Below are 23354 nucleotides of genomic sequence, written 5' to 3' on the forward strand. Positions count from 1 at the left end.
CATAGCAGGACTAGCTTCCAAGTAACCAAGCATAGGATCAGGCCCCCCCCTTTAACTTTGGCATTTTGATTTATAAGCAGACAAACCTTGTAATATTTTTGGGGCAGTGGCAAGGAGACCTCCTTGAGCTGGTGTTGTATACTGACTGAGGCTGCAGTCTTACTCACCCTTACTTGGGAGTGAGGCCCGTTGCATTCAGCAGTACTTGCTTCTGAGTAGACACAGGATTGCACTGTGAGGCATTGAATACTATACTGGTGTGTGTTTAATGCAGTGATAGCCAAATTTGGCCCTCCAGCTGTTTTGGGACATCATCCCTGACCACTGGTCCTGTTAGCTAGGGATGATGGGAGTTGTAGTCCCAAAACAGCTGGAGGGCCAAGTTTAGCCATCACTGGTTTAATGATTGTGAAGAATCTTGGCTGCTGACACCCCATGCATTTCAAGCACATCCCCCTGCCCAAAAGAATCCTGGGAACTGTAGTTTATTTCTCATAGAGCTACAGTCCTCAGCACTCTAAACCAGTGTTTCCCAACCTTGGGCCTCCAGCTGTTTTTGAACTACAATTCCCATCATCCCTGACCACTGGTCTTGCTAGCTAGGGATGATGGGAGTTGTAGTCCAAAAACAGCTGGAGGCCCAAGGTTGGGAAGCACTGCTCTAAACAACCCACAGTTCCCATGATTCTTTGTGCTGGTGGGGAACATGTTTTAAATTTATTGAGTGTTCTCAGTCAACTTCCAGAAACCTCATTCAGCATGACCAATTGTGAGGAATGATGGTAGTTCAACATCTGGAGGGCAGTAGGTTACATCTGGAGGGCACTCTTAACTTACGAGCATTTCCACACATGCATCTATAATCAGCTTAGAGCCTCTGTCCTTGCCACACGTGAATTTTGATACTGCAGGAGATAATAAAGAAGAGAACTTGGAATGTATATTGCAGGTACAGTAGGTTTTACATTTGCATTATAGACTCATTTAAGCAGCTTTTTAAATGCCTTTTTCTCCTTAAGAGTCTCTGCTCTAATCACTGAAAGACCCTTTCCCCTGTGACTTGCAATTAAATAGCTGTAAAGAGTACACTACAGATGGCATTATGGTTTTGGGAAGGCAGACAGCAGGCCCCATTTTCCTTGTAAATGCTAGCATTTTCAATTTTCAGTATTCAAATGACTCAGGAAAAATACATGCTGCATCAATAAGCTTGTTCCTCAATGAATGAATTTAAAGAAGGCAGAAAAATAGGAACCAAAATGTCAGCAGCATTTGGAAGCTATGCTCTTAAGTGGTTTGGAGGAAATTGTGGCCTGTTACCTGAGATATGGATACTGTAGCCTGCATTTTGCCCTGCAGTGGAACTTGAGAGGAAGATGTGGGCTGCAATGCTATACCTACTGTCCTATAAGTCAGCCCCGCTGAACTCAATAGGACTTACTTCTGAGCAGTGTTTTTCCCCCTAAGAAAATGTTTAGCGGTGCTCTCATTTTCCTACTCATATTGAAATACTGGCCCTCAGTAAGGCCAAACTTAGATACACAAAATGTTTAGGGGTATGCATCCCCCAAGAAAAAAAGCACTGCTTCTGAGTAAACATGCTTAGGATTGTGCTGTTGAGTGCCTTACAAGAAGATACTTGCACTATGCTAGGTAAAAGCTAGTATTTAAATAATGCATTTAAAAAGGGAATATGTTTTGGGGAGAGGATAGGAAGTAACAGCTTGAAACCTGAAATCTAGTATTTCCTGCAGTTATTTTTTTCCTGCTTTATTTATTTACTGGCCAGGGAGCGGAAGGGGGAATAGGTGCCGCCATAGAACTTCATTTGATATAGAACCTTACAGTTGGGCAAGGATAATTACTCAGTTTCATAGAACAGGACAAGAGTCTTTTGAAGAGTGGAGTTCTACTTCTAGACCACTAGCTATATTATTGATTAAAGCATCTTGCTTTCTGAGCAATTGATTTTTCACCTTTTAAAAATATTTTCTCTTAAAAGAGTAAATATGGGGAAGGGCTGGCCAACATATCAACAGTTTCTAATAAAAGAAGAAGAGAAGAAGAAGAGTTTGGATTTGATATCCCGCCTTTCACTCCCCTTCAGGAGTCTCAAAGCGGCTAACATTCTCCTTTCCCTTCCTCCCCCACAACAAACACTCTGTGAGGTGAGTGGGGCTGAGAGACTTCAAAGAAGTGTGACTGGCCCAAGGTCACCCAGCAGTTGCATGTGGAGGAGCGGAGACACGAACCCGGTTCACCAGATTACGAGACTACCGCTCTTAACCACTACACCACACTGGCTATCTAAAAGAGCACGGTGAGGTAAAAATAAGACCTTATGAAAAGGTTAAGAACCATTGTAACAGCTGGCTACAATATCACCAGGTACTGCATATCTTCAACCAAGATAAAAAAAATAGGATTTGAACAGAAAACATCAAAATTACAACGTGAACTTCTGCAACAAAATAGGAAAATAATATCGAAAATATACAGCTTGCTCCTTGAATGGGAACTGAAAGATGAGGTAATAAAAGAACCAATGATAAAATGGACACAAGAGCTGGGCCAGACAATTCACTTAGACAGATGGGAAAGACTATGGAAAACTGATATAAATTGTACAGTGTGCTATTTGATTAAGGAAAACATAATGAAGATGTTTTACCGCTGGTACCTCACCCTAGTAGTGAGGAGGTGGGGACGATGTACCATATATGGTGGGGGTGCAAAGTGGTGAAACAATTCTGGATTATGATACAGTAAGAGCTTAAAAAGATATTTAGGAGATCAATCTCTAAAAAACCAGAGGCATTTTTGCTGGGTTTAGTATTGAGTGACATCCCCAAGGATAAAAGGAATGTATTCCTTTACGCAACCACGACAGCCAGAATCATAGTGGTGAAAAATTGGAAAACTGATAAAATACCAGAATTATTAGAATGGAGAACCAAACTTCTCAAATTCGCGGAGATGGCAAAATTAACAGCATCAATCAGAGTCTGCTCTAATCAAAAAATTAATAAAGAGTGGGAATGTGTTAAGGAATACATGAAAATGGCCGGTGCTGGAGCTTTAAAATTAATATGCAAAAGTTTAAAAGGTGCAAGGAGATAGGATAATATACTAAGGATGGAATAACAAATAAAGTGAGTAATGCAGCAATAACAAAAATAATAGTAGGCAAAGAAGATCTCACACGGGTGGAAGGAAGTACTGGGTTGTGGGAGAGGGAGGTGAAGGCATTAATTGAAATTGTTAAAGATTGGCATAGGATTTAAGAGACTTAAAATAAGGAATTAAAATAAGGAAAGCAGAAAGCAGCAAGAAATATCAAGTAAAGGTATCGGAGAAGAGATCAGTGTAAATGAAAACATGAGACTTAAGGTTTTGCTATATATGATTTTATTTTGGAGTTGTCTGTTGTAAAGAATGTACATTATGTGAATAAAACAATAAAATCAAAAAAATAGAAAAAAGTATTTTCTCTTTATTATGAAGCCCCTTTTTCTTTCTTGCAAGGTGCCTGTATTTTCAACTGTTACACAATAGGTGGAAATCCAGCAGGGTATGCTTCTCAACATAAAGTTGCAGACATGAAAAACCACCTGCTGAATTTCTGTCTGCCATGTAACTGTTTAAAGCATAATAACCCTCTCCCCAAAGGGAGGGAACCCCCTCCACAACAAGGAGCGATAGAAACTTGCTTTTAAAAAAGAAATACAGTACATGAAGGTTCTGATAGACATGATAGATTTCTTTTTCACCAGGAGCAAAATTCTGCCACTCATTGTACTGTCATAGTCATATCGATTCCTGTATCTTTTACAGAGAAGCTGAAGCAACACCAACAATCAGCAAGACTTCTGCCTTCTCCCCGTGTTGTGTCACATAAGAGCAAGGTATGTAACTCTTCATTGCTGGAGGGGTAAGCTTAGATGTTGCTGCTCTGGCTGATTGTAATACCTGTGAGGATCCTAGCACTGCAGTTCAAATGACTGGGATGTGCTGTAGGCCTTGAATAACCTCCATTGCTGTTGCTTGTTCTTTATCTGGCTAGGCATGCTGGTTGATTGTAGCATAAAAGGCACGTAGGCAGGTCCGCTGAAGCCTGAACCTTCTCTAGCATTCTTGACTGTGTCCCAGGAGTGGGATGCAAGGACTGTAGGAGGCATTTCCCCCAGTAATATTTTAATTTGTTATAATGAATGCTGATGTACATTGGCACAGTATCAGGAAAGTTTATATTCCTGAGCAGAGAGTTTGTGGAATGGTTTGAATCGTTTGATTCTAGTGTTTGTATTGTATACAGTGGTACCTCGGGTTAAGTACTTAATTCGTTCCGGAGGTCCGCTCTTAATCTGAAAATGTTCTTAACCTGAAGCACCACTTTAGCTAATGGGGCCTCCTGCTGCTGCCACGCCGCCGGAGCACGATTTCTGTTCTCATCCTGAAGCAAAGTTCTTAACCTGAGGTAATATTTCTGGGTTAGCAGAGTCTGTAACCTGAAGCGTATGTAACCTGAAGCGTATGTAACCCCAGGTACCACTGTACCTGGATGGCTCTGGCAATATGTAACATGCATGTTATTTCACTTGTTAAAAGGGAAAGTCGCAAACCATGTGTACTGGCCACATTTAAAGCAGGTTTGGAGAAAGCTAGTAAGTGGGCATTTCTTGCATTTGAAGTGTAAGCTGGGCTGAGGTGCTTTTTGATTCTAAGATACAGCTGCAACATATAGAACATAATAATTTCCATGCCCCCCAGCAAAAATAAATAAATCCTGGTGGAGACATATATTAATTTTCGTGTTAGAGATTGCCTTTATAAAAGTATTTCCACATAAATGTTCAGAACTCTCAGTGCTCTCAGCACTTGTTAGGAAAACATCTTCAGTCAGTCTTTACAGATGTACAGTGTAGATTTGGAGATTGCTGGAGTAATTTTAAGTCGCTGCAATTTACCTTTCAATTGTAGCACCAAGATACTTGGGGATAATTTTCTTACAGTTTTCCAAGTGTTTTTGTTGCCAACAGCCAACACTTTCTATTCATGATTGCTCTTTCTTTGACTTTTGTACAAAATACACACCTTGCAAAAGAACTCCAGACATGGGGAAATGCTGAAGAAAGTATGACCAATTAGCATTATTATACAGCTTAAAAAAACAACCACCACCAACCTGTGATTCGTTGCAGCTATATTACCCTCTTTGCTATAGGGACCAGGACTGGAACTAGTCATGTTTGGAGATGTCTAGCTGCCACCAAAAATAGCATCCTGGCATTTTCTTGTCCTCTGTGCCCTGGTAATGTATGCTACTGTGAAACCCATGTCACAATTTCTGGGTGCTGTGGTGATCTCCACCACATTCCACTTGGGCTGCCCTTTATGATGACTTATAGTGCACTGATGTTACATTGTATGCTTTGTTGTATTATGCTGTGTACACCCTCTTTGTTTACTCTGCATCCAGTCAGTGCTTTTTTCTGGGAGTTCTCAAGGGCATGTAGTACTAGCACCTTTTTTTCTAGAAGAAAAGCACTGCATCCAATGAACTCCCACTGCTAGTTTGGGAAGGTGTACACGCAACATTAGCTACAATCTATATCTATCCTGTCATTTCCTATGAAATACTGTGTTTTGATGCATTTTCCCACAAACTATATTTGATCTAAATTGATAAAAAGAAAGGCCTAGCTGCATCTTAAGCTGGTAATGTGTACACAGCCATAAACTCCCTGGGGGAGACAGGATTTTGCTACATGCCTGCTGTCTTGACTAGTTCCAGACTAGTGCACTATTGCCACTCAAGTTACCTACAAAAATAAATGGACAATTTTTTATATGTGGGGAGATGAAACAAATGCTTTTTATTGTATAAATAACTAAAGTGATATTTAGTGCAGTTCAGCTCAGAAATAATACTTTTCAACAGAGATAGTTCACACGTGCAGTTATTTAAGTCCTCATGTACTAATTAAATCTAGAGAACAAGTGATGAATATTCATGAGTAGAATTAATCCATGAATAGAATTAATACTTTTAAAGAGAGATAACAGTATGCTACTATGTTAACAGAATTTAAGTATTTATGATTGCAATCCAGTGGTGGTACTACACACTTACGTGCTGTGGAAAATAGTCCTTTTGTCACTGAAAAGTTGCAAATGGCTCAGTCGTACTAAATGAGCATTGATCATTTGCCTTCTATTCTATTTTCGGACTCTTACCTGTGTTGATTGCAAGCTACAAGTTGCTGGTTGGAAGCCCAAAGTTGTGCAGCATTTTTTTTTTTTTATTCTTCTGGAGTTTTAAGTTCCAAATCAATATAATATGAGGATATTTATCATCATAATGACTGTTCTGGAGTACCCCAAGGATGAGCTAAAAATCTGAACACTGATTAAAAGACATAAGGGATCAACACTCCCCTCAGAAGTAGGAGGACAATGATGGACAGAGTGGAGGAAGCCGAAGCTGTGAGCCAAGCACTTAGAGAAGCCCTGTGAGGATGTTTTATTTGCACATTTGTTTATTTGCCTATCCAACATATGGCTGGTGCATAACCTGGAGTAATGGTTCTTATTAGAAACGGTACAAGAAACACCACTTGTATCTGAAAGTGTTCCACATGTGAGTGAAAGGCAAAATACCTATTCTTCCAGTGCATCTAGTGAAATGCACTCCACAAAGAACTGATGGTTGATGTTCTCCATGCATCATTTTCAATCTGCTACTATAATCTTCCACTTTTCTGCAAGGGAGTTTGCCCATGTCTTCTCTTCATTGCTTTGCTACTGAAGGCAGGAGACAGGTTCCATCATAAGGCGAGCCACTATGACATCAGCAGCCCAACCTGACATCAGTAGCCAGTAGCATTCACTGCACAGGAATGAAAGATGGGAAGCAGGGGTGAGACCCTGAGTTAAAGGGATGACATGGAAGCAAGCAGTGTATGGAGGGAAGGTGATGAAGTCAAGGAGGAATGCAAGCAGTAAGTCTGGGAGAGAAGGTGTGGAAGAAGAAGAGCTTAAGGAGACAGAAGCTGGATCAGGAGAAGCTTGGAGGCTTACAAAATGAGAAGAAGCCAATATCAGAGAAAGAGAAGAGGTGGCAGGAGTTTGAGGGAAGATGTGAAATAATGCAGCAGGCCGAGGAGGCATGAAGGCAAAGAGATGGGAGGGACCCAGAGAAGAGAAGGTAGGACAATGCCGCTTGGGAGCAGGAAAACTTGGGCATACAGTCTCTCTTTGTAACCACATTTTCAACATGCGCCACTCCCACCATTTCCACAGGACTATGAATAAATACCACAATATACATATAAGTGAAGAGTTTTAACACAATTTATTTTATGCTTAAATAATCAACTAGATCATCCAGTGTTTGTGTTTTCTTCATACATATTTAATTAGAGCTATTATCAATGAAACCTGTTTTCATATGAAGATAATTAACAAATTAAAGTATTTCACCAAAAACCCAAATAAAAATGCCCTTTAAAACACAGCAGCCTTAGCAACCTAATATTACACTGCTAGAATGATTACAGATGATTGGCTTACTTAAAGATTCTACATCTTAGAGCCAGTACACAATACAGTAATATTTTTACAGCGTGCTGCCAGTCTGTTAGCTAAGGATTTCTCTTCATTTCTTTTTTTTTTTAAATATCCCAAACTTGTGCTGACAAGAGCACCAACCCACTTCTAAAAGCTGCAAGCATATTCCCCCGGTATAAAGCAAGAACAGATAGCACCCCCCTCCCTATAATGCAACTACTGTATATGTTATGGTTTCTTTAAATTTCAGATCGTTTCCATTGAAAAAATTGGCAACAGCAACAAATATTAGATGAAGGGCTTTGTGTTTACAGGTAAAGGGCACACTCCGCCAAGCACTGCTGCTGTGTAACCAGCCTTCGTTTTCAGTGGCGGTTGTGCTGGAGCCCACTGCAAGCCCCATTTAAATGCCCGGGGGGTGGGAGGGGCCTTAGCAGCTGTGCTTGGTTGATTGCACCCCCCAGAGTTTTATTTGTCACATTGCGGCCTAGTGTTTGCAAAATTGGAAAAGATTTCATCAAAATAAGGTGAATCGCATGCATCAAAATATTAGTACTCTGAAGAAAAAAAATTTTTTTCACAGAACTACAGAATTCCTCATTTTAGGAATCATTAAATTTGCAGCAGATTTTAAAGATTTTTTTAAAATCAAGCTAGCGTTTTGCATATACAAACATTATAATTGCTAAATATACAAGAATCTGTGAAGATACACCCAGAATACCCCTGCAGGTGTAGCCGTTTGAGACACTGATTTCTGTTCAACATGAATGCAATATTCCGTTTGTGAGCTAAGAATTATCAACATTTATTCTACTTCTCCTTAGAATTTATACAGTGTTATTTATTTACAGTGAAACTATTGATGTTAGTTATTTTTTTCCTTAAAAAAAGAGAAAAAAACGAAAGAGTATTTTATTACCCTGACAGTTTGGGTCCAAGAAAAATAAGGCGAGCTGTTGTGGATTTTAGTAAATTTTAGTGTCTTTCTGTGGTTTAAACCATTTTTTCAGTGTCGTTACATCCCCTCATCCTACAGGAATTCCTTTTTTCAGATGACATCAAATTGCTTCAACGAAGCTGTTCCAGTGTGGGAATCTTGTATATACACTGCATCGTTCTCCATTGCACACTCTCCAATGCTGTGAATGAAAGTGAATTTCCATGCTCTTGTAGAACTGGCTCATGCTAAATTAAATTTGTTTTGTTCGTCGCATAAAATCCATGCGGTTAATGTGTGGAAGCAGCAAACACACACACACACACACGCTTTATCAGTGACTTGAAAATTCCTGTTGATTTTTTCCCCCATTTCCTTGAGTTTCTCTCTAGAATACTGGCAGTAAAAGCGTACACAGTCTTGAGACAGAAGGGAGAGGGGGTGAGGAAAGAAGAAGAAAAAAACAGTACCAATATCAGAAATCTACCTTTCAAAAGCACCTAATATTTCAGTCCTAAAGATTCCTTTGGCATAAGCAATAATGACATAATCTTTGCAATAGCTGCTTAAGTGTATGTTTTTGTGGTGCTGGCCTGCACAGGCCACCCTAAGCATGTCTTTGTTTAGAAAGGGGCGTGCTGGTGCAACATTTGATAACTTGGCATAATCACATTAAAGTTATGGTACCTGAAAGATCGTCACACTCCTTTTATTCAGAAATTATCACTATGCTCTGCAAGAGAGGGCCTCCTTCAGGTACCATCTGATCAAAAGTTCTGTTCCATACAATACAGGAATCAGACCATTACTGTGGTGGCACCTACCCTTTTGGTACTCCCACAATTTAAAAGATAGGCCACCATTTCTAGTGTATTTCCGTTGGCTAGCAAATACTTTCCTTTTTCAGCAAGCCTTTTAAGTAGAGATTTTTGTCCCAGTCTGTGCCTGTATTGAATCTGAAACTCTCTTAACATATGCCATTGTTGCTGGCGTGCCTCTTTATTGCTTCCTAAGACTCCATTTTTGCTCAGAGTATTAAGAGTAGAATGTCTGTGTAGCAAACTGACCATTTGCTGTTTGTATGTTATGAATACGTCGTCTTCTCCACATGCCGGACTTCCTTCTTCGTCTTCATCTTATAACCTTCTCCCTGCTTTAATGGAAAGGTACACATTCAGAAATCAGATGCCGAGGTTTCTATCAAACTGATTTCTAGCACGTCCCATGCAGCTGGAATGGGACATGTAAGAAGCTATTGAATCTGAGCACTTCAGAGACACACAAACCACAGCTCTGTAGCCAGTCTACTAAGCTGCAAAAAACACAAGCTTTCAGTACCATCAGGAAACATAGGAAACATAGCCTTACAATGTTATTAATTGTATGCTAGACTGGGATACTGCCGCAGTTCAGTGATGATCAGGAAATATCACAGGTCTACTTCCCTTAATGCAATTTTGAATGTTTCACCCCTCTTGAAAAGCCAGATTCCCCTTTCTGGACATCCCAAGTTAGCAGATCCTTTGGAAACAAAGCTCACTGCTCTTAACAGAGTTCATAACAGCTCAGCTTCAACTGAAGTAAATTAGTAATGGAGAAAATGTAATGAAAGGGGGGAAGAGGAAAGTCAGTAAAAGTATTTGCTAAAGCGAAACGCATCTGCAACAAAATCTAAAAGCTGACACACAGTGCAGATCTCCTGTCTTTTGCCACTGAAAGACAATAACCAAAGATGCATAGTACTGTTGAAGGAATGAAAGCTCATTGGTATTAATGAAAAAATGTGGTCTCTAAAAAGCATAGGTCTAATACAGAAGAACCAGAATTTTCACAAGTTGCTTTTTCTGAAAATTGTGAGATGCAAGTGATGGTCTCAGCCTACTCTCCTGTCTAACTACATAATGGTGTTCCATGATGCTGAACCTGGTACTCAGTTGGACAATCCCATTTCCTCCTCATTAATGCCTGTCATTCTCCCTGTTTTTTTAAAAAATTAATTCATTGAGAGTATTCCATTCTCCTGATGTAGAAATACATTTTTCTCACATTTTTTCCTTTTAAATTGGCAAACCAACTTTTGCCTGCAGATGGAACATAGCTCTACTGGCAAAGGATTGGCAGCATCAAAACATTTTGTTAGAAGAAAGTTGTGCTTTTGACAGGGTAACCAAGTAAACCGTTAGGTTAGGTCATTAACTTGTGCTGGCCAGTTTTAATGGGGGGGGGCAGTCTGTGAATTAAGGGCATACTTGTTTATTTTTTGATGCTGTTTTGCTTCTGGGGTGTTGCTGTATTTGAGAATGGCTTTAGCCTTTCTTTTTTAAAAAGAAAGCAACCTTCCCTTTTTACGATAAGCAATACCTTTTGTTTCTTAAATAACATGGTATCTTCTTTCAACTTCTCAAAAAGGACAAGTGCTTAAGTCTGGGTATTGTGCAAACTTACCTTAAATGTAATTCATTAATTGGTTAAAAAAACAGGTGATTAATCAAGACTTTCCCTAGGGCCTTTTTTAAAAATAGGAATTCAAAGATCATTAGAAAAGCTGACTTCAATTTGGACCTTAATAGGGGAAAATTTAGAAGAAGAATAATCGCTTGGTGCTAAAAAGTAAAAAACCAAAACAAAATCCCTCCACAAATCTGGCATTGTTTTAGTCTATAATCCAAACGTCAAGGATAAGAAACCTCCCTGATAGCTTTTGATTCCCATCAGTATTGGGCATTGTGGATAGTGGTCAGGATTGAGGGCAGCTATAGTCCAGAAACTAGAGGGCTTCAGGAACCCCATCACTGGTTCTTGTTTCATGCTTGCACCCTCAGCTACCTGCAGTGCAATCCTAGCATAACGTTTCCTGGGAAATCACTCCCTACTATGTCCACTGGAGGGGGGGACTACTCCCAGGTAGGTTTCCACAGGATTCCAGCCTGTGCCACAGAAAGCTCTTTTACAGCAAAAGACCACAAAGTTAGCCCCTCCCCTCCAGTTTGCTCTGTGTCCTCTGTCAAGCTAGTAAAAGAAACTGGAGGAGGTAGTAGGAGATGGGAATGGCAAAGTGTGTTCAGGCTCAGACTCTGCCATTTCAAATGGCTGTATTAAAAATCACTCCTAATGCTAACGTTTCCTACTAGAATATCAAAATGAAATACATTTCTCTCAAGAATCTGAAGGCACTGAATGAAAAACCGAAGAACCCTGCCAGCACACAACACACTATTTGTGAGACCTTGCCTTTTCTGAGTTCAAAATGCACAGCTTGTCAAAAGCACAGGCACTCTTGCTTTGCATTGCTTTAATGTTAAACTGCAAGCAGTCTTTAGCATTTAGAGAACCAACACAGCCCTTATTTGCTATTCCTGCACACACACACTGGTTACCATGTCACCAGGTTTTTTCTCATGTGGGATAACAACACGCCTTAACACTTTCCGGGTAACCTGTAGGGAAGCAATATGAAAAAAACAAAAATCGATACTTTTTCCACCCGACTCTGAATGGACAAAGCTAATGTAGAAAGCGTCAACAGAGAGAGGCAGAGGGAGAAAAGAATGAAAATGCAAGGTGGGATTACTTTTCGGGTGACGAGGTTGCCTTCTTCATCAGTAAACTGTTCTTCTGTAACAGATTCACCAGGAATGTTTTTTGCCTCCTCACCCTAAAGAATGTGTTACAATATTAGCCAGTTACCCATATTCCCAAATATTGGCTATTCAACACCACTCCGAGCAATAAAAACATGCCATGTTGGATTTTACTTGTCAGAAACAGCAGCTACTGATGTTCATATGGTAGTGTCACATTTAAAAAGTCTTCTTAAACTTAGAAGCCATCTGTGATGGGCTGTCATTGGAAGTTGCCTGTAGTGGATGTACTCTGTGTACATGCACAGGCCTATCTTGATCCTTGCCATGCTATGAAGGAACACCAAAAAATGGGTGGGATTTACCTAACAAACCCCATCAGTGGAAGCCTTGTGCAACAGGGCTTTCGGTCCTTCCCCCAGCACCCCACAAAATTTGCTTGCGGGAGTCAGAAGGACCCCCAGAACAATATGTAGGGGTGTTTCGTTCTGTTTGGCAAGCTGAAATGCTTGCGCTGATAGAATATTTGTAGTAGCCTGGTGTTTACTTCTACTCAGAGGATATCCCCCCTGAAATAATGGTTTTCCTTTCTTGCTGACTATTCCAGCAGACAAAGACTAAGGTTCCATCTACCCACATGATTCTTTTTAACTTCATATTTTGAATAGTCCTTCCCTTACACTATAGGGGTTTTTTTATAAGTCATACCAGAAATGCTGATTAGTCATTGATGGCCAGGTAATAAATCACAGAAGCAAACAAATTAGTGTGTTTAAAAAGTCAATTCTGACATGCAGAAATAGTTCATCTTGGACTATATCGCTTAATACTGCAGTTGCTGTTATCATGCTTGACTACTCTTTGTGTTTGAATCTTAACTGTTATGAAAAGCTGGAACAAAAAATTGGGAAAGCAGCTTAGGGTAAAACAATTTTCTCTGATATGCTAACTTTAAACATTCAGAAAGGTTTTTTTTAAACAACAACAACAAAAACAAACCAACCAACCATGAGATAACAGTCCAACACATGCTTTCTGAAGTGGAACAGCCCCTAGGAAGCAGACCACATGCTCAGAAGCTGAATCTCTGCATCCTAGGGAGCTGCTCTTTGAAGAAGAAAGCGAAAAAGCCCTGCAACACATGTAGGTCTTTCTGACTGACTCTTGTTGTGTCTTCCTCCCTTTTAGATGAACTAATTTCTCACGGCATGAACTTTCTCAGGCAACTGCCTCCACCAGTAGTGTAGCTAGGTAATCTCAGGCTCTGGGCTTCATGGTCTTACCCTACACTTTCCTCTTTAGATGGCTATGTGTATTGGCTAAGTTGTGAACCACACAACTAACATTCCTCACCCTCCCCACAACAATGCTTATTTATGAATAAGCACAATTTTGCTGTAGAAAATGATAATATATTTTACAGTAAACAGAATAAAGTGAGCATCTTTTTTAAAAAATAGAAAGATGTTGCGGTGACCTGGCATGCCTGTGCTGGCCCAGCTGCTGACACCAGGCCTATTAGCCTGTCATTTTGGACTCTATAGGGTGGGTGGGTGGGTGCTGTGCTGCAGTGCCTTTGATTTTGGCCCTGAGGTCTAGCCCTCTGCATCACTGCCAAGTGCCTGGTAGGAGCAGACAGACACTCTACAGTGTCTGCTTTCGGATAGATATTTAAGTGTTAGTCAAGAATGTGCATGAATTGCATAAATTACTGAGGAGCAAAGAGAAGAGGAGAAAGATGTTGGGGGGGGGCCATGAATATTTTTCTGCCTCCCTCCAAGAACCCATAAATTTTGCCAGTGGTGGCAAAATGGGGGAATAAACCTAAGCTAGACATATTATGTAATTAAAGTAGGTATCAGCCCATCAGATGGATAGTAATGCAAAGAACTCCCTAGCTAGTCATCTATTTATTATTCACATTTATAACCTACTCTTCTCCGCAAGGGAGCCCAGGATTGCTCAAAATAATAAAAATTACATAAAAGGTTTTTTTAAAAAACAAAACTATAACTTATTGCAGACAGCAGCTAAAACCAGCCAATTGATCATCAGTTGAGGGAGTAGGGATAACCTTTCCCCCACAGCTGATTGTATGGATCAGCTCATGGAGGGGGGCTGTGGGTCTTGTACATGTGTGTGGTTTGTGGATGTGCAAGAGTGTGGGGTCACACCTGCCACTAGCATACAGCCCCCAGAGTGTTTCTTGGCCAACGGGGAATGCCATCCTTGGGTTGAAAAAGGCTAACCACCCCTGATTCAGACTGTTCAGAAGAATGCTATTAAAAACAAAAACTGCAAGAACATAGGATCCTGCTAGATCAGGCCAACAGCCCAGAGTCTTGTTCTTACAGTAACCAACCAGATCCCTGTAGGAAACCCACAAGTGGGAACAGAGCACAAGAGCGCTCTCCCTGTGCTTCCCAGCAAGTGTTATTCATAAGCAGTACTACCTCAAACCGTGGAGGCAGAGAATACCCATCATGACTAGTAGCCATCAATAGCTTTGTCCTCTATGAATTTGTTCAATCCTCTTTTAAAGCCATCCAACTTGGTGGCCACCGCTACCTCCTGTGGGAGGAGTTCCATAGCTGTGTGAAGTACTTTCTTTTATCTGTCCCAAATCTTCCAACATTCAGCTTCAAAATCAGAATTAATATGTCTTTCACAGTTGTTACTAGCCAAGCTATAATGGTCATAGTTGCAAAACTGCTGTTGATCCAGGTTATAATTTCACTATACTGAGTGGCATTTGTATATATTTCGTCAAAGTGCACCTATAGAGGCAAAGTCATGCTGCACACAGTGGGATTACCAAAGGAAACCCATCGTGCAATTTGGTTGTTTTCCACCACAAGTCTTAAGATTATACAAGGGGCAGCCATCAGTTATGAAATACATAGCACACCAAGAGAAGGAGTATAATGTGAACACTATTAGTACTGCAGTCCAAGACCAACTCCATGCCAGTGGGAACTACAGTCATGCGATACCTTCAGAATCAAACGTCGCCGATAAACCCTTGTAGTGATTCTCTGTTCTTCATCTGAGCTTGAATCACTCTGAATCTCAATGTCACTGTCACTGTCACTCTCACTATACTCCTGATAAATGCAGTTTTTAGTACATTTTACCAGCTCATTTAAAAGACAAACATGAATCTGAGCAGGAACAGAGGGGGAAAATGGTTATACCCAACATTAGTTCATCCTGAAAAACACCATAGGGGGGATGTCTGCAATCTTGCTTTCAGGGTAGGTAATATTTCAGTTAGGAGCATTTTGCCATGTCCACAAGTGAGGTAGGCATTCTGCATTCAGAGCTGCCTTAAAAATATTTCAAAATACACCACAGTTTTGTACAGGTATAGCCTGGCATAGCCATAAATGCGTGGCAGGCTACATGCAAACCATAGTTTACTGACAGGGAGGCACACCCCTGGGGACATGTACTCCCTTCCCACTTCCGGTGCACATTTCCCCCCTCTTGTCCCTTGTTGATCTCAAGTGTGGTTTTATATTACATCAGCAAACCATTGATTGTATATCAGGGGTTGGGCACAAGACCAGGGTTTCAAATTCTGGTTAAGTGGAGACTCTTGTTTAGGAATGTTCAGGGCTACAGGGAAGGAGGAAGGGCATGGGAAGGCTCTTGTGGTTGGCTCCTCATTTGCAAACCACGGTTTGCAGAAGCGATACAAAAAGCCAAAAGACTGAAGAATATTAGCAGAAATAATTCTATGATTCTAAGTAGAAGCCCACAAGGAACTTTCGACAGAGGGTAGAGAAGAGAGTAAAGAGCATTTTAATTTTTTTGCCTTCCATCTGCTCCTGTGGCTCTCTCAACTGACTGGCGAGAGGATCCTGGAGAGCTTGGCACCACAACCCTAGTCCTTTATGTAGGCTTCCTCAGAGTCCTCTCTTATGCTGAGTCTATGGACCTGGGTGGCCAGCAGGACTCATGGGGTGCTGGCTTCATGTCTAGAGGGTTCTCCTGATGGGGCACTAGACCTTTGAGGTCCCTTGACCAGTCTCCAAAATAGGTTTGGGGCTGAGCAAGAGCCTTGATTCCATCACAGTTTCCTTCATTGACCTAACTTTCAGTAGCTGCATGCTGCTCTCCACTGCCAACAGTGAGCAGCATGCACACACATTGGTTCAGAAAGATTTATTGAGAGTTGGGGTTTTTTAACCCATTTGGGGGCAAGTGCCAGATTCTCAGAAGGGACCCTTTGCAGTTTTTTGAGCAGGCTCAAAATCACCCCCATCATTTCTTCCTGCTCCCTCACCACAATCCTGCTTCTCTGCTTTCATTTCAAGGAAAGCTTAAACCTGGGTTTAAGCGAGGCTTTTTAAGTGGCTGATGAGAGGGATGGAGTTTGCGTAAGAGAGGGGAGATCACTAAACTTTGTCACTCTAAACTGAAGTTTCAGCACTGCATGGTTGGCCCTAGCTGGGAAGTTTTTGGGGAGAAATATAAAAGGGAAGCCACAGAGGGAAGTTCATTCTATATTCACAATGCTTTAGCTGAATTAAGAATGAAAACTCCCACACAAAGTAAGGCGGATGGCATTTATACCTTTTGTTCGGACGATGTTGCTCCTTCCTCTTCCTGGGCTTTTGGTCTCAGCTTGCTGTCATCGGAAGTATTCCAGCTCGTCTTTTTCATGCTGACAGGCACAGAGGTTTTAGGTGTATCGACTGCTGGCTTGCTTGCCTCTTGCAAAGATTTCTGATGCGACGTTAATGAGATGGTTTGCTGCTCAGTTCGGAGAGAACTTTGCGTTTTTGGTTTCACAGTTTCCTTGTCGCTCTGTTTTCCTAGGCTCTTTGCAGACTCCTGAACGAAAGGCTTAGTCTTTGCTTCTGTTGTAGATTCTGAGTAGCTTCCATTGGTTTCCAACTTTCCTGCTTCTCCTTTGAGATATGAGGTAATAGAATCTCTACACTGGTCAGGGCTACAAGAGACAAAGCAAACATGATCAAGCACTGGAAAATAGATAAGTGTTAATTTATGTGTTGTACTTCTGTCCCACCCTTCCTCCTCCAAGGAGTTCAGGGTGACATATATGGCTAAATATTTTCTTCACAAAAAACCTGTGAGGCTGGTTATGCTGAGAATGAGAATGAGGAGTTCAGGGTGACATATATGGCTAAGTATTTTCTTCACAAAAAACCTGTGAGGCTGGTTACGCTGAGAATGAGAATATGCACCAAAGGCTCAATATCTACCAATGAGCTTCTATGGCTCAGAGAAAATTTGATGATGATCTGAAGGCAAAGGAAGCTCTGCTGTTTTGGTTTCTCAAACAAAGAGCAGAATAAAGTTTGTGTGTGTGTTTAACACACAATTCAGACTAGAGCTTTCCATTAAGTACAGTGGGAGGGAGTATAGCTCTGCAATAAATTTGGCATGCAAAATGTCCCAGGTTTAGTCACTTACAATTCCTCTTAAAAGGATTTCAGTAAGCAGGTGTAGGAAAAGCATTTGCCCCCAAGACCTTGGATGGTAGCTGCCAACAGTGTGCTTGATTGTTAATAGCATAAGGAAGATTCATATATCCACATGCCAGTATGGCTAATTAGCATTTTACCAGTGCTGGTTTTGATCTTTTAGCCCTAGCTTATTTCAGGAAGCATATCCCCTTACATAATTTCCCTCCGTACCCAGAGTATTGAGATCAGCTAACAAGACCCTCCTAAAAGTATAATCACCTTTGGATTTTGCTTTAGCATCCAGTGCAAATGCAAAAAGAGCAGCGTCGGGGGTTTTTTGTCACTGCTCTGGGACTTCAGTATACCCATCCTCTCTCCAGGAGGCCTGTGCAACTTTTACTTTACTTTTTTTGAAATTGGAAAAGTGGTCAAATATTCTTCTGTTGCTTTGGGAACTAAGCTTATGTATTTCCTGCTGCCCATTCTGTTCTGAGCCTGATTTTATTGTGCACCCCCCCCCCCATCTTAACAGTGTTTGGGATTTCACTGTTTTAAATGCCATATTGTAAATCTGCCTTGATAATATCAGTGCCTTATAATCTGGATTGCTGCTTCCTTACATAAGCATTATATAGGTACTTCATCTAGAAATACAATGACCATGGGTTTGGGGGGAAAAGTCATGTGTTTTCAAAATGAGAACACTTGGTTAGTTGAGCACTTTCATACCTGTCATCTAGTCGATCCAGCAGTTCACCGCTTATTCTGCGTCCTGGTGTTGGCGGCTCCACATTGACGCTGGAGGCCTCACTCTGCCAACCTGTAATTGAAGACAGTTCCTGTTCTGCCTGCTGCACATACTTAAGAATAGACAAGACTTTTTCTTCTGTCATCTCCTCAGACTCAACTACTTCGTCAAGGTGAATGTCTTCAAACAGAGATTTAAGCTTTTCTTCCGTCATCTCATCAGTACCAGACTTTTCTCTCTCCTGCTGCTCAGTTCTCACTAAAGTTGGACTAGTCTCTTGGCTTAGCTTTTGTTTTGGTACCTCGGCACAACTACCAAGATAGCGTGGGTAATCATTAAAGTCCATTTCATCCAATTGGATCTGGCCTACATCTTTAGATGCTCCTTCTCTAGGCACTGAGAAATCGTGTTTGCCGTCTTCCAGTGAAGTGTCTTCTTCAGTCACCACTGGAGGTTCTGCTGCTGTATCATCTATGTTTCCCTGTGGAGTTACTAACACGTCACTCAGTCTACTGGGAGTTCTAAGGGGTGACTCTATGCTAGAGAAATCGCTAAAGAAATCATCTTGCTGGGAAGGGGTGGGTGGCACGAAGCGCAACCCAGTGGGAGTTTCCAGTTCCACTTGGATGGTGGGATAACCTATGGAAGACAGCACATTTGGACTGATTGCAATGAAGTATGGAGTGACATATAATCAAGCATGCAGAGTGGCCAGTTAATTATGTAAAATGTGGAAAATGTATGAAATGGTAACAACACTTTAATTAGGAATGTAATAATGAATGTAATATCCTTAAAGAATGCAACAAAACCAAAGTAGATGAAATGGCTAATACAGCACAGCTTATTACTATTGGCCTACAGCACACATGGTTGCAATTTTTCAATTACTGGTTTTCCAGTTATTTCAGTAGTATTATATTTCTCTTCTCAATAGCAAATGGACTGAATCTGGATTGCTGCTTGCTGTCTTTTTATATCAAGAGTGGTATTTTGTGGCAAAATAACTTTTCTGCTTGTATTTGGATTTACTCAAAAAGTTTAAATGTAATGAATTATGTTATAAAGCAAGACAGCCAGGTTTTCTTAAAAATTGGTGTACATTTTTATCATCCAATTTCCAAAAGATAAAACTACTTGGCTTTATACCATTACAAATGTGAAATATCATCTGTAGATACTTCAACTTTAATCACTGCATCATGATAACGCAGTTGTTAGAAATATGGAAATGAACCTTAAAGAGGATAGAAAAGTATAGCATATTCTCAGAGACTGTAGTCAAAATCTAAAACAAAAACTACAGGGTAGGGAGGATCTAGATATAAATTTCGGGAACGGTAAAACTACAGAGATGAGAGGATTGTGATGAATAAGGAGATCTTGGTGATCTTGGAGACTGAGGCGATCTTGGTGACATGGGTACAATCAGAAACACTGATTGAATAAAGAGAGAAAAGAAAAACATAAGCAACAAAAAAGAGAGAACAATAATTATCTAGAACAGGGATGGCCCGCTGGAGACCTGTGAGCCTGATCAGCCCTGAAGTACCTCCCCAATTTTAATAAATGTGTGGTACAAACACCTGTCCAAAGAATATTGCATGTAGAATTTAGTGTATAGCTATATTAAGAGCATCCTGAAAAGGCAAAAGCAAGCTACCAATCAGCCTCATGACAGCATCTTTCCGGAAGGACATTACTTCCTCCACCCAGCAATTAATGATCTTTTGCCACCCGAACGTGAATGCTCCATACCTATAGAGCCCTTACTGCTAGCTTTGCTATGAAGCCTCATCATCCATAATGAGGTCTGCTTGCTTCTGTGAAAAGTGCTCTCAAAGCCCAGACTAGCAGCTGGTGAATGGAGCAGCCCCCAGGAATACAGAGGTTGACCATCCCTGCTCTGGCAGTTAGACTTGAACATAGACAAATGAAATGACAGTGAACTGTAAACCATATTCTCAGAGGTAAATATTAAGTTGATGAGCTGATGAAAGGCTGGGATGGGGAGAGAGATCAGCATTACATTGTGCTGCCTGGAGAGCAATGTGCACTAATGTCTCCATGTTCTGCAACTGAATCAACTGAGAGAAAGTTAAAAGGTAGTCTGGTCTTGGTGAGGACAAGAAGCTTGAGGAAGGTTCAGAGGAGAGGAAGGATAGACAGCAACACAGAGAAGCACATTCTCTTTGTAGAAAAGATACTTGTCTCTGATTAAAAGGCACAAGCAACATTTCAAGAGAAAACTTCTTAAAATGTCCACAGAATTTAAATTTCTGCAATGCGGTGATTCAGTGACCAAGAATGTTGCTTGGGGATGAATTAAGCTCATAAGCGCTGCACACAGCCAGAAAATCCTTGCAGAAGGCAGCAAAAACAGCATGTGTTTGAATAAAATAGAAGAAAAAGGGAGACTTTCATAGTGTTTAGAAGAACATAGCTTACAAAACAAAACAAAAAAGGAAGTATTTGGAAAGCAGCTTAATGTATCTTCAAAGTCAGAATTAGTTTTTAGCACCTGATCAGTAGTACAGATTCATTTATATATCTATCTGCGCAATAAAAGCCTTTACAGTTGACGAACAAAAATTGAAGTTAAATCTCAGCATAAATCTGGGCATTGATTAGAGTACCAGAATTTCATTATCCCATTAGGGTAATTTTAGAATGTAAAGAAACAATAAGCAGTTGTAATTTTACCAAAGGGAACAATTTCACAGTAATTTTAGACTGAGTTCAAATTAAGTTAATGGAGCCAAACAACTCTGAAGTGTTCATTGATACATACCCTGATTTTTTTAATATTTGAGATAAATAAATATATATTTTATTTGAAACAGTATCATCTTGCATAGTTTATGTTATTAGATGAAAAGACTTTTCTGTGTGGATAAATATTGGTCAAAATGAAACAAATTCAGTTACCATCAACAGGATCATGGAAAACATTATTTTCATCTGCAAAGCTTCTGGTGCCTGAAATGTTTCCATAATCAAATATTGGTCCTTCCAACAAAGTTACAATGTCAATCCGATTGATTTTTGTCAATATAGAGGTTAAGGCATCAGCTGTGGAAGGAAGAACAAAATAGATGAAAAGTATTTCATAACTGAAATTTGTAACTGTCTATGAGTATGGCCAGTGGTCGCAACAGTAACATGTATAGCATGGGAATCTTTATGCATGCAGTGGATTCAATCAACCAGTCTCTACTTTCCAGTGCACGTTCCCAAGTGTTTAGAGACATGTGTCTCACCTTCACACTTCATATGTATCTACCATAGCGAATATTGAGTGCCTATAAAGCACAAATCAGCTCTTCGTCAATACTCTGTGTATAAGTGCATGCTACTGTAAAAATTGAATAATTCTATTGCCATGCAGTATCTCCCATAGCCATGCCTTATCACAATCTCTAAAACAGTGGACAGCATTCTCCTCACTGCATTGTATGTGCATAGAACTACTTTGGGAAAGGGCTATGGCTCAGTAGGGAGAACACATGGTTTGCACACAGAAGGTCCCAGATATCTCTACGCAGGGCTAGAAAGACTTCTGGTGAGCTGCTGCCAGTTACAGGTGGCAATGCTGGACTAGAAGGATCAATAGTCTGATTCAATATAAGGCAGTTTCATCTGTTCTCACTGTGAGAACTGTGAGATTGTGTTGTTTTAAGCCTATCCAGACAGATCCAGTTCACACACGCATGCAGATTCCTTATTCCTTGACTTCTCAAAACTTGATGACCCACAGCTGAATGCATGAATTGAAATGTATGAATGAATGTATGAGTTGAAAATTATATCTATAGTCTCTGATCTGTGGCATTTTATTCTCACATACTGGTTGAGGCCACAGTCATTAAGTGATGGGTCTAGTCTGTGTATGAAGTTCAGCAAAATATGGACTTCTACATACTTAAAACAATAATAATTATGAAACTTACTTGTAGCATTTTTCCCATCTCTGGTCACCCATTTCTTTAACAACATGAAGCTCTGAGCAATCAAAGAGTTTGGGTTTTCTACCCGGATTTGATTAATTTCATCAACAGAAAAATTCAGCTCTCTTGCCAATTCTATAATATGGGGGAAATGGAGGGAAGAGAGAGATAACAAAGTTTATTTTGAAAACTGTTCTAATAGGACTAAGTCAGGCTTCCAGTCAGGTAGACAATCACTGATGACCTCACAATTACTATGTGGCGTAGCAACACATTGGCTTCAACTCAAAGAACTGCAGCTGGTGTTTTATGCATGCACCAGGGCTTTCTTGTCTTCACCTCCTCATGTTGTAAGTTACCCTGAAGACTCAGATAAATCTCTGGAAAGGTATATGATGTAGCAAGAGAACTGCAGTCAGAGAGAGGGAAAATGGCCAAAAGCAAACACACAAAGAGTCTTCAAAGTGCAAACAGGTACCTTCCACTCTCATACAGAATACTTTGAATCCAAACTGTCAAATATTGTATACAAAGCTATAAAATATTTCTGACATGCCTGGGGTATGTAGGAGGAAGCAGGAGAAGGCAGCAATGAGAGCTCCATTCTTTTGTCAACAATGGACAAGAGGGGCACGTCAGGAGATCTGCCTGCTCCTTGAGCAGGACTGGTCAGCTGCCTTACTGCCAAGGCAACATGGCTGCAACCAATGCCTCTCATGGCCCTTGATGCCCCGTGTGCAGTCAAGATCCTTTCTGGAAGCTACACAATTTTTAGTGCCTATATTACAATACTAGTTGGTGAGAATGAAGAGAAGTCTAACTCGCTGGCTTTGCTTTGGAGAGAGGTCTTTATCAAAAGGGCCTTTGTGCTACTTCAAAAGTATTTATTTCTTACATTTCTACAGGACAGATGAGGAAGAATAAACCTCGTTAACCTCTGCCCACCCTACCATATCCGAGGCCTGTGAGGAGACAGGACCGATGCAGTGGATTCTAGAGATAATGAGGTAACAAAATTGTGAACAAAAAACCCATGCAACATGTGATGGTCTCAAGACTAAGTTTCCTGCTTGGCCACCTAATGCTATGAAGCTCGCTAGGGGTGTCCTGACCAGGTTACTATCATGTTAACTG

The 23354-nt window shown here is 40.6% G+C and overlaps 2 protein-coding genes across 56 annotated transcripts in view; one reads left to right on the forward strand and one right to left on the reverse strand.

Annotated features, from left to right (window-relative positions):
- Positions 1 to 23354, forward strand: part of LOC307215936 (uncharacterized protein) — a 125234-nt gene that overhangs the window by 6160 nt on the left and 95720 nt on the right. For 15 of the 32 annotated variants that reach the window (XR_013838717.1, XR_013838722.1, XR_013838723.1 and 12 more), the window contains exons 2-3: positions 3835 to 3905; positions 23126 to 23227. Coding sequence is in view for 4 of the 32 variants with exons in the window: in XM_079975775.1 (XP_079831901.1) it covers positions 3835 to 3905 (71 nt within the window). In the remaining 28 variants the exon portion in view is untranslated. Of the gene's footprint in view, positions 1 to 846; positions 955 to 3834; positions 3906 to 6895; positions 7208 to 22484; positions 22695 to 23125; positions 23228 to 23354 lie in introns of those variants that run through there. The other 17 variants (XR_013838718.1, XR_013838728.1, XR_013838729.1 and 14 more) reach the window with 4 other exon arrangements.
- Positions 7336 to 23354, reverse strand: part of ANK3 (ankyrin 3) — a 388986-nt gene continuing 372967 nt past the window's right edge. For 17 of the 24 annotated variants that reach the window (XM_079975546.1, XM_079975564.1, XM_079975542.1 and 14 more), the window contains 9 exons: positions 22224 to 22355; positions 21202 to 21345; positions 18255 to 18912; positions 16669 to 17047; positions 15084 to 15251; positions 12081 to 12164; positions 11887 to 11946; positions 9577 to 9662; positions 7336 to 8928 (listed from right to left, as the gene is read on the reverse strand). In XM_079975546.1, the coding sequence (XP_079831672.1) occupies positions 9594 to 9662; positions 11887 to 11946; positions 12081 to 12164; positions 15084 to 15251; positions 16669 to 17047; positions 18255 to 18912; positions 21202 to 21345; positions 22224 to 22355 (1694 nt within the window). In that variant the 3' untranslated portion in view covers positions 7336 to 8928; positions 9577 to 9593. The remainder of the gene's footprint in view (positions 8929 to 9576; positions 9663 to 11886; positions 11947 to 12080; positions 12165 to 15083; positions 15252 to 16668; positions 17048 to 18254; positions 18913 to 21201; positions 21346 to 22223; positions 22356 to 23354) is intronic. The other 7 variants (XM_079975556.1, XM_079975558.1, XM_079975565.1 and 4 more) reach the window with 5 other exon arrangements.

This window comes from Podarcis cretensis, assembly GCF_951804945.1.
Source record: "Podarcis cretensis genome assembly, chromosome: 5".
Classification (NCBI taxonomy): Eukaryota; Metazoa; Chordata; class Lepidosauria; order Squamata; family Lacertidae; genus Podarcis; species Podarcis cretensis.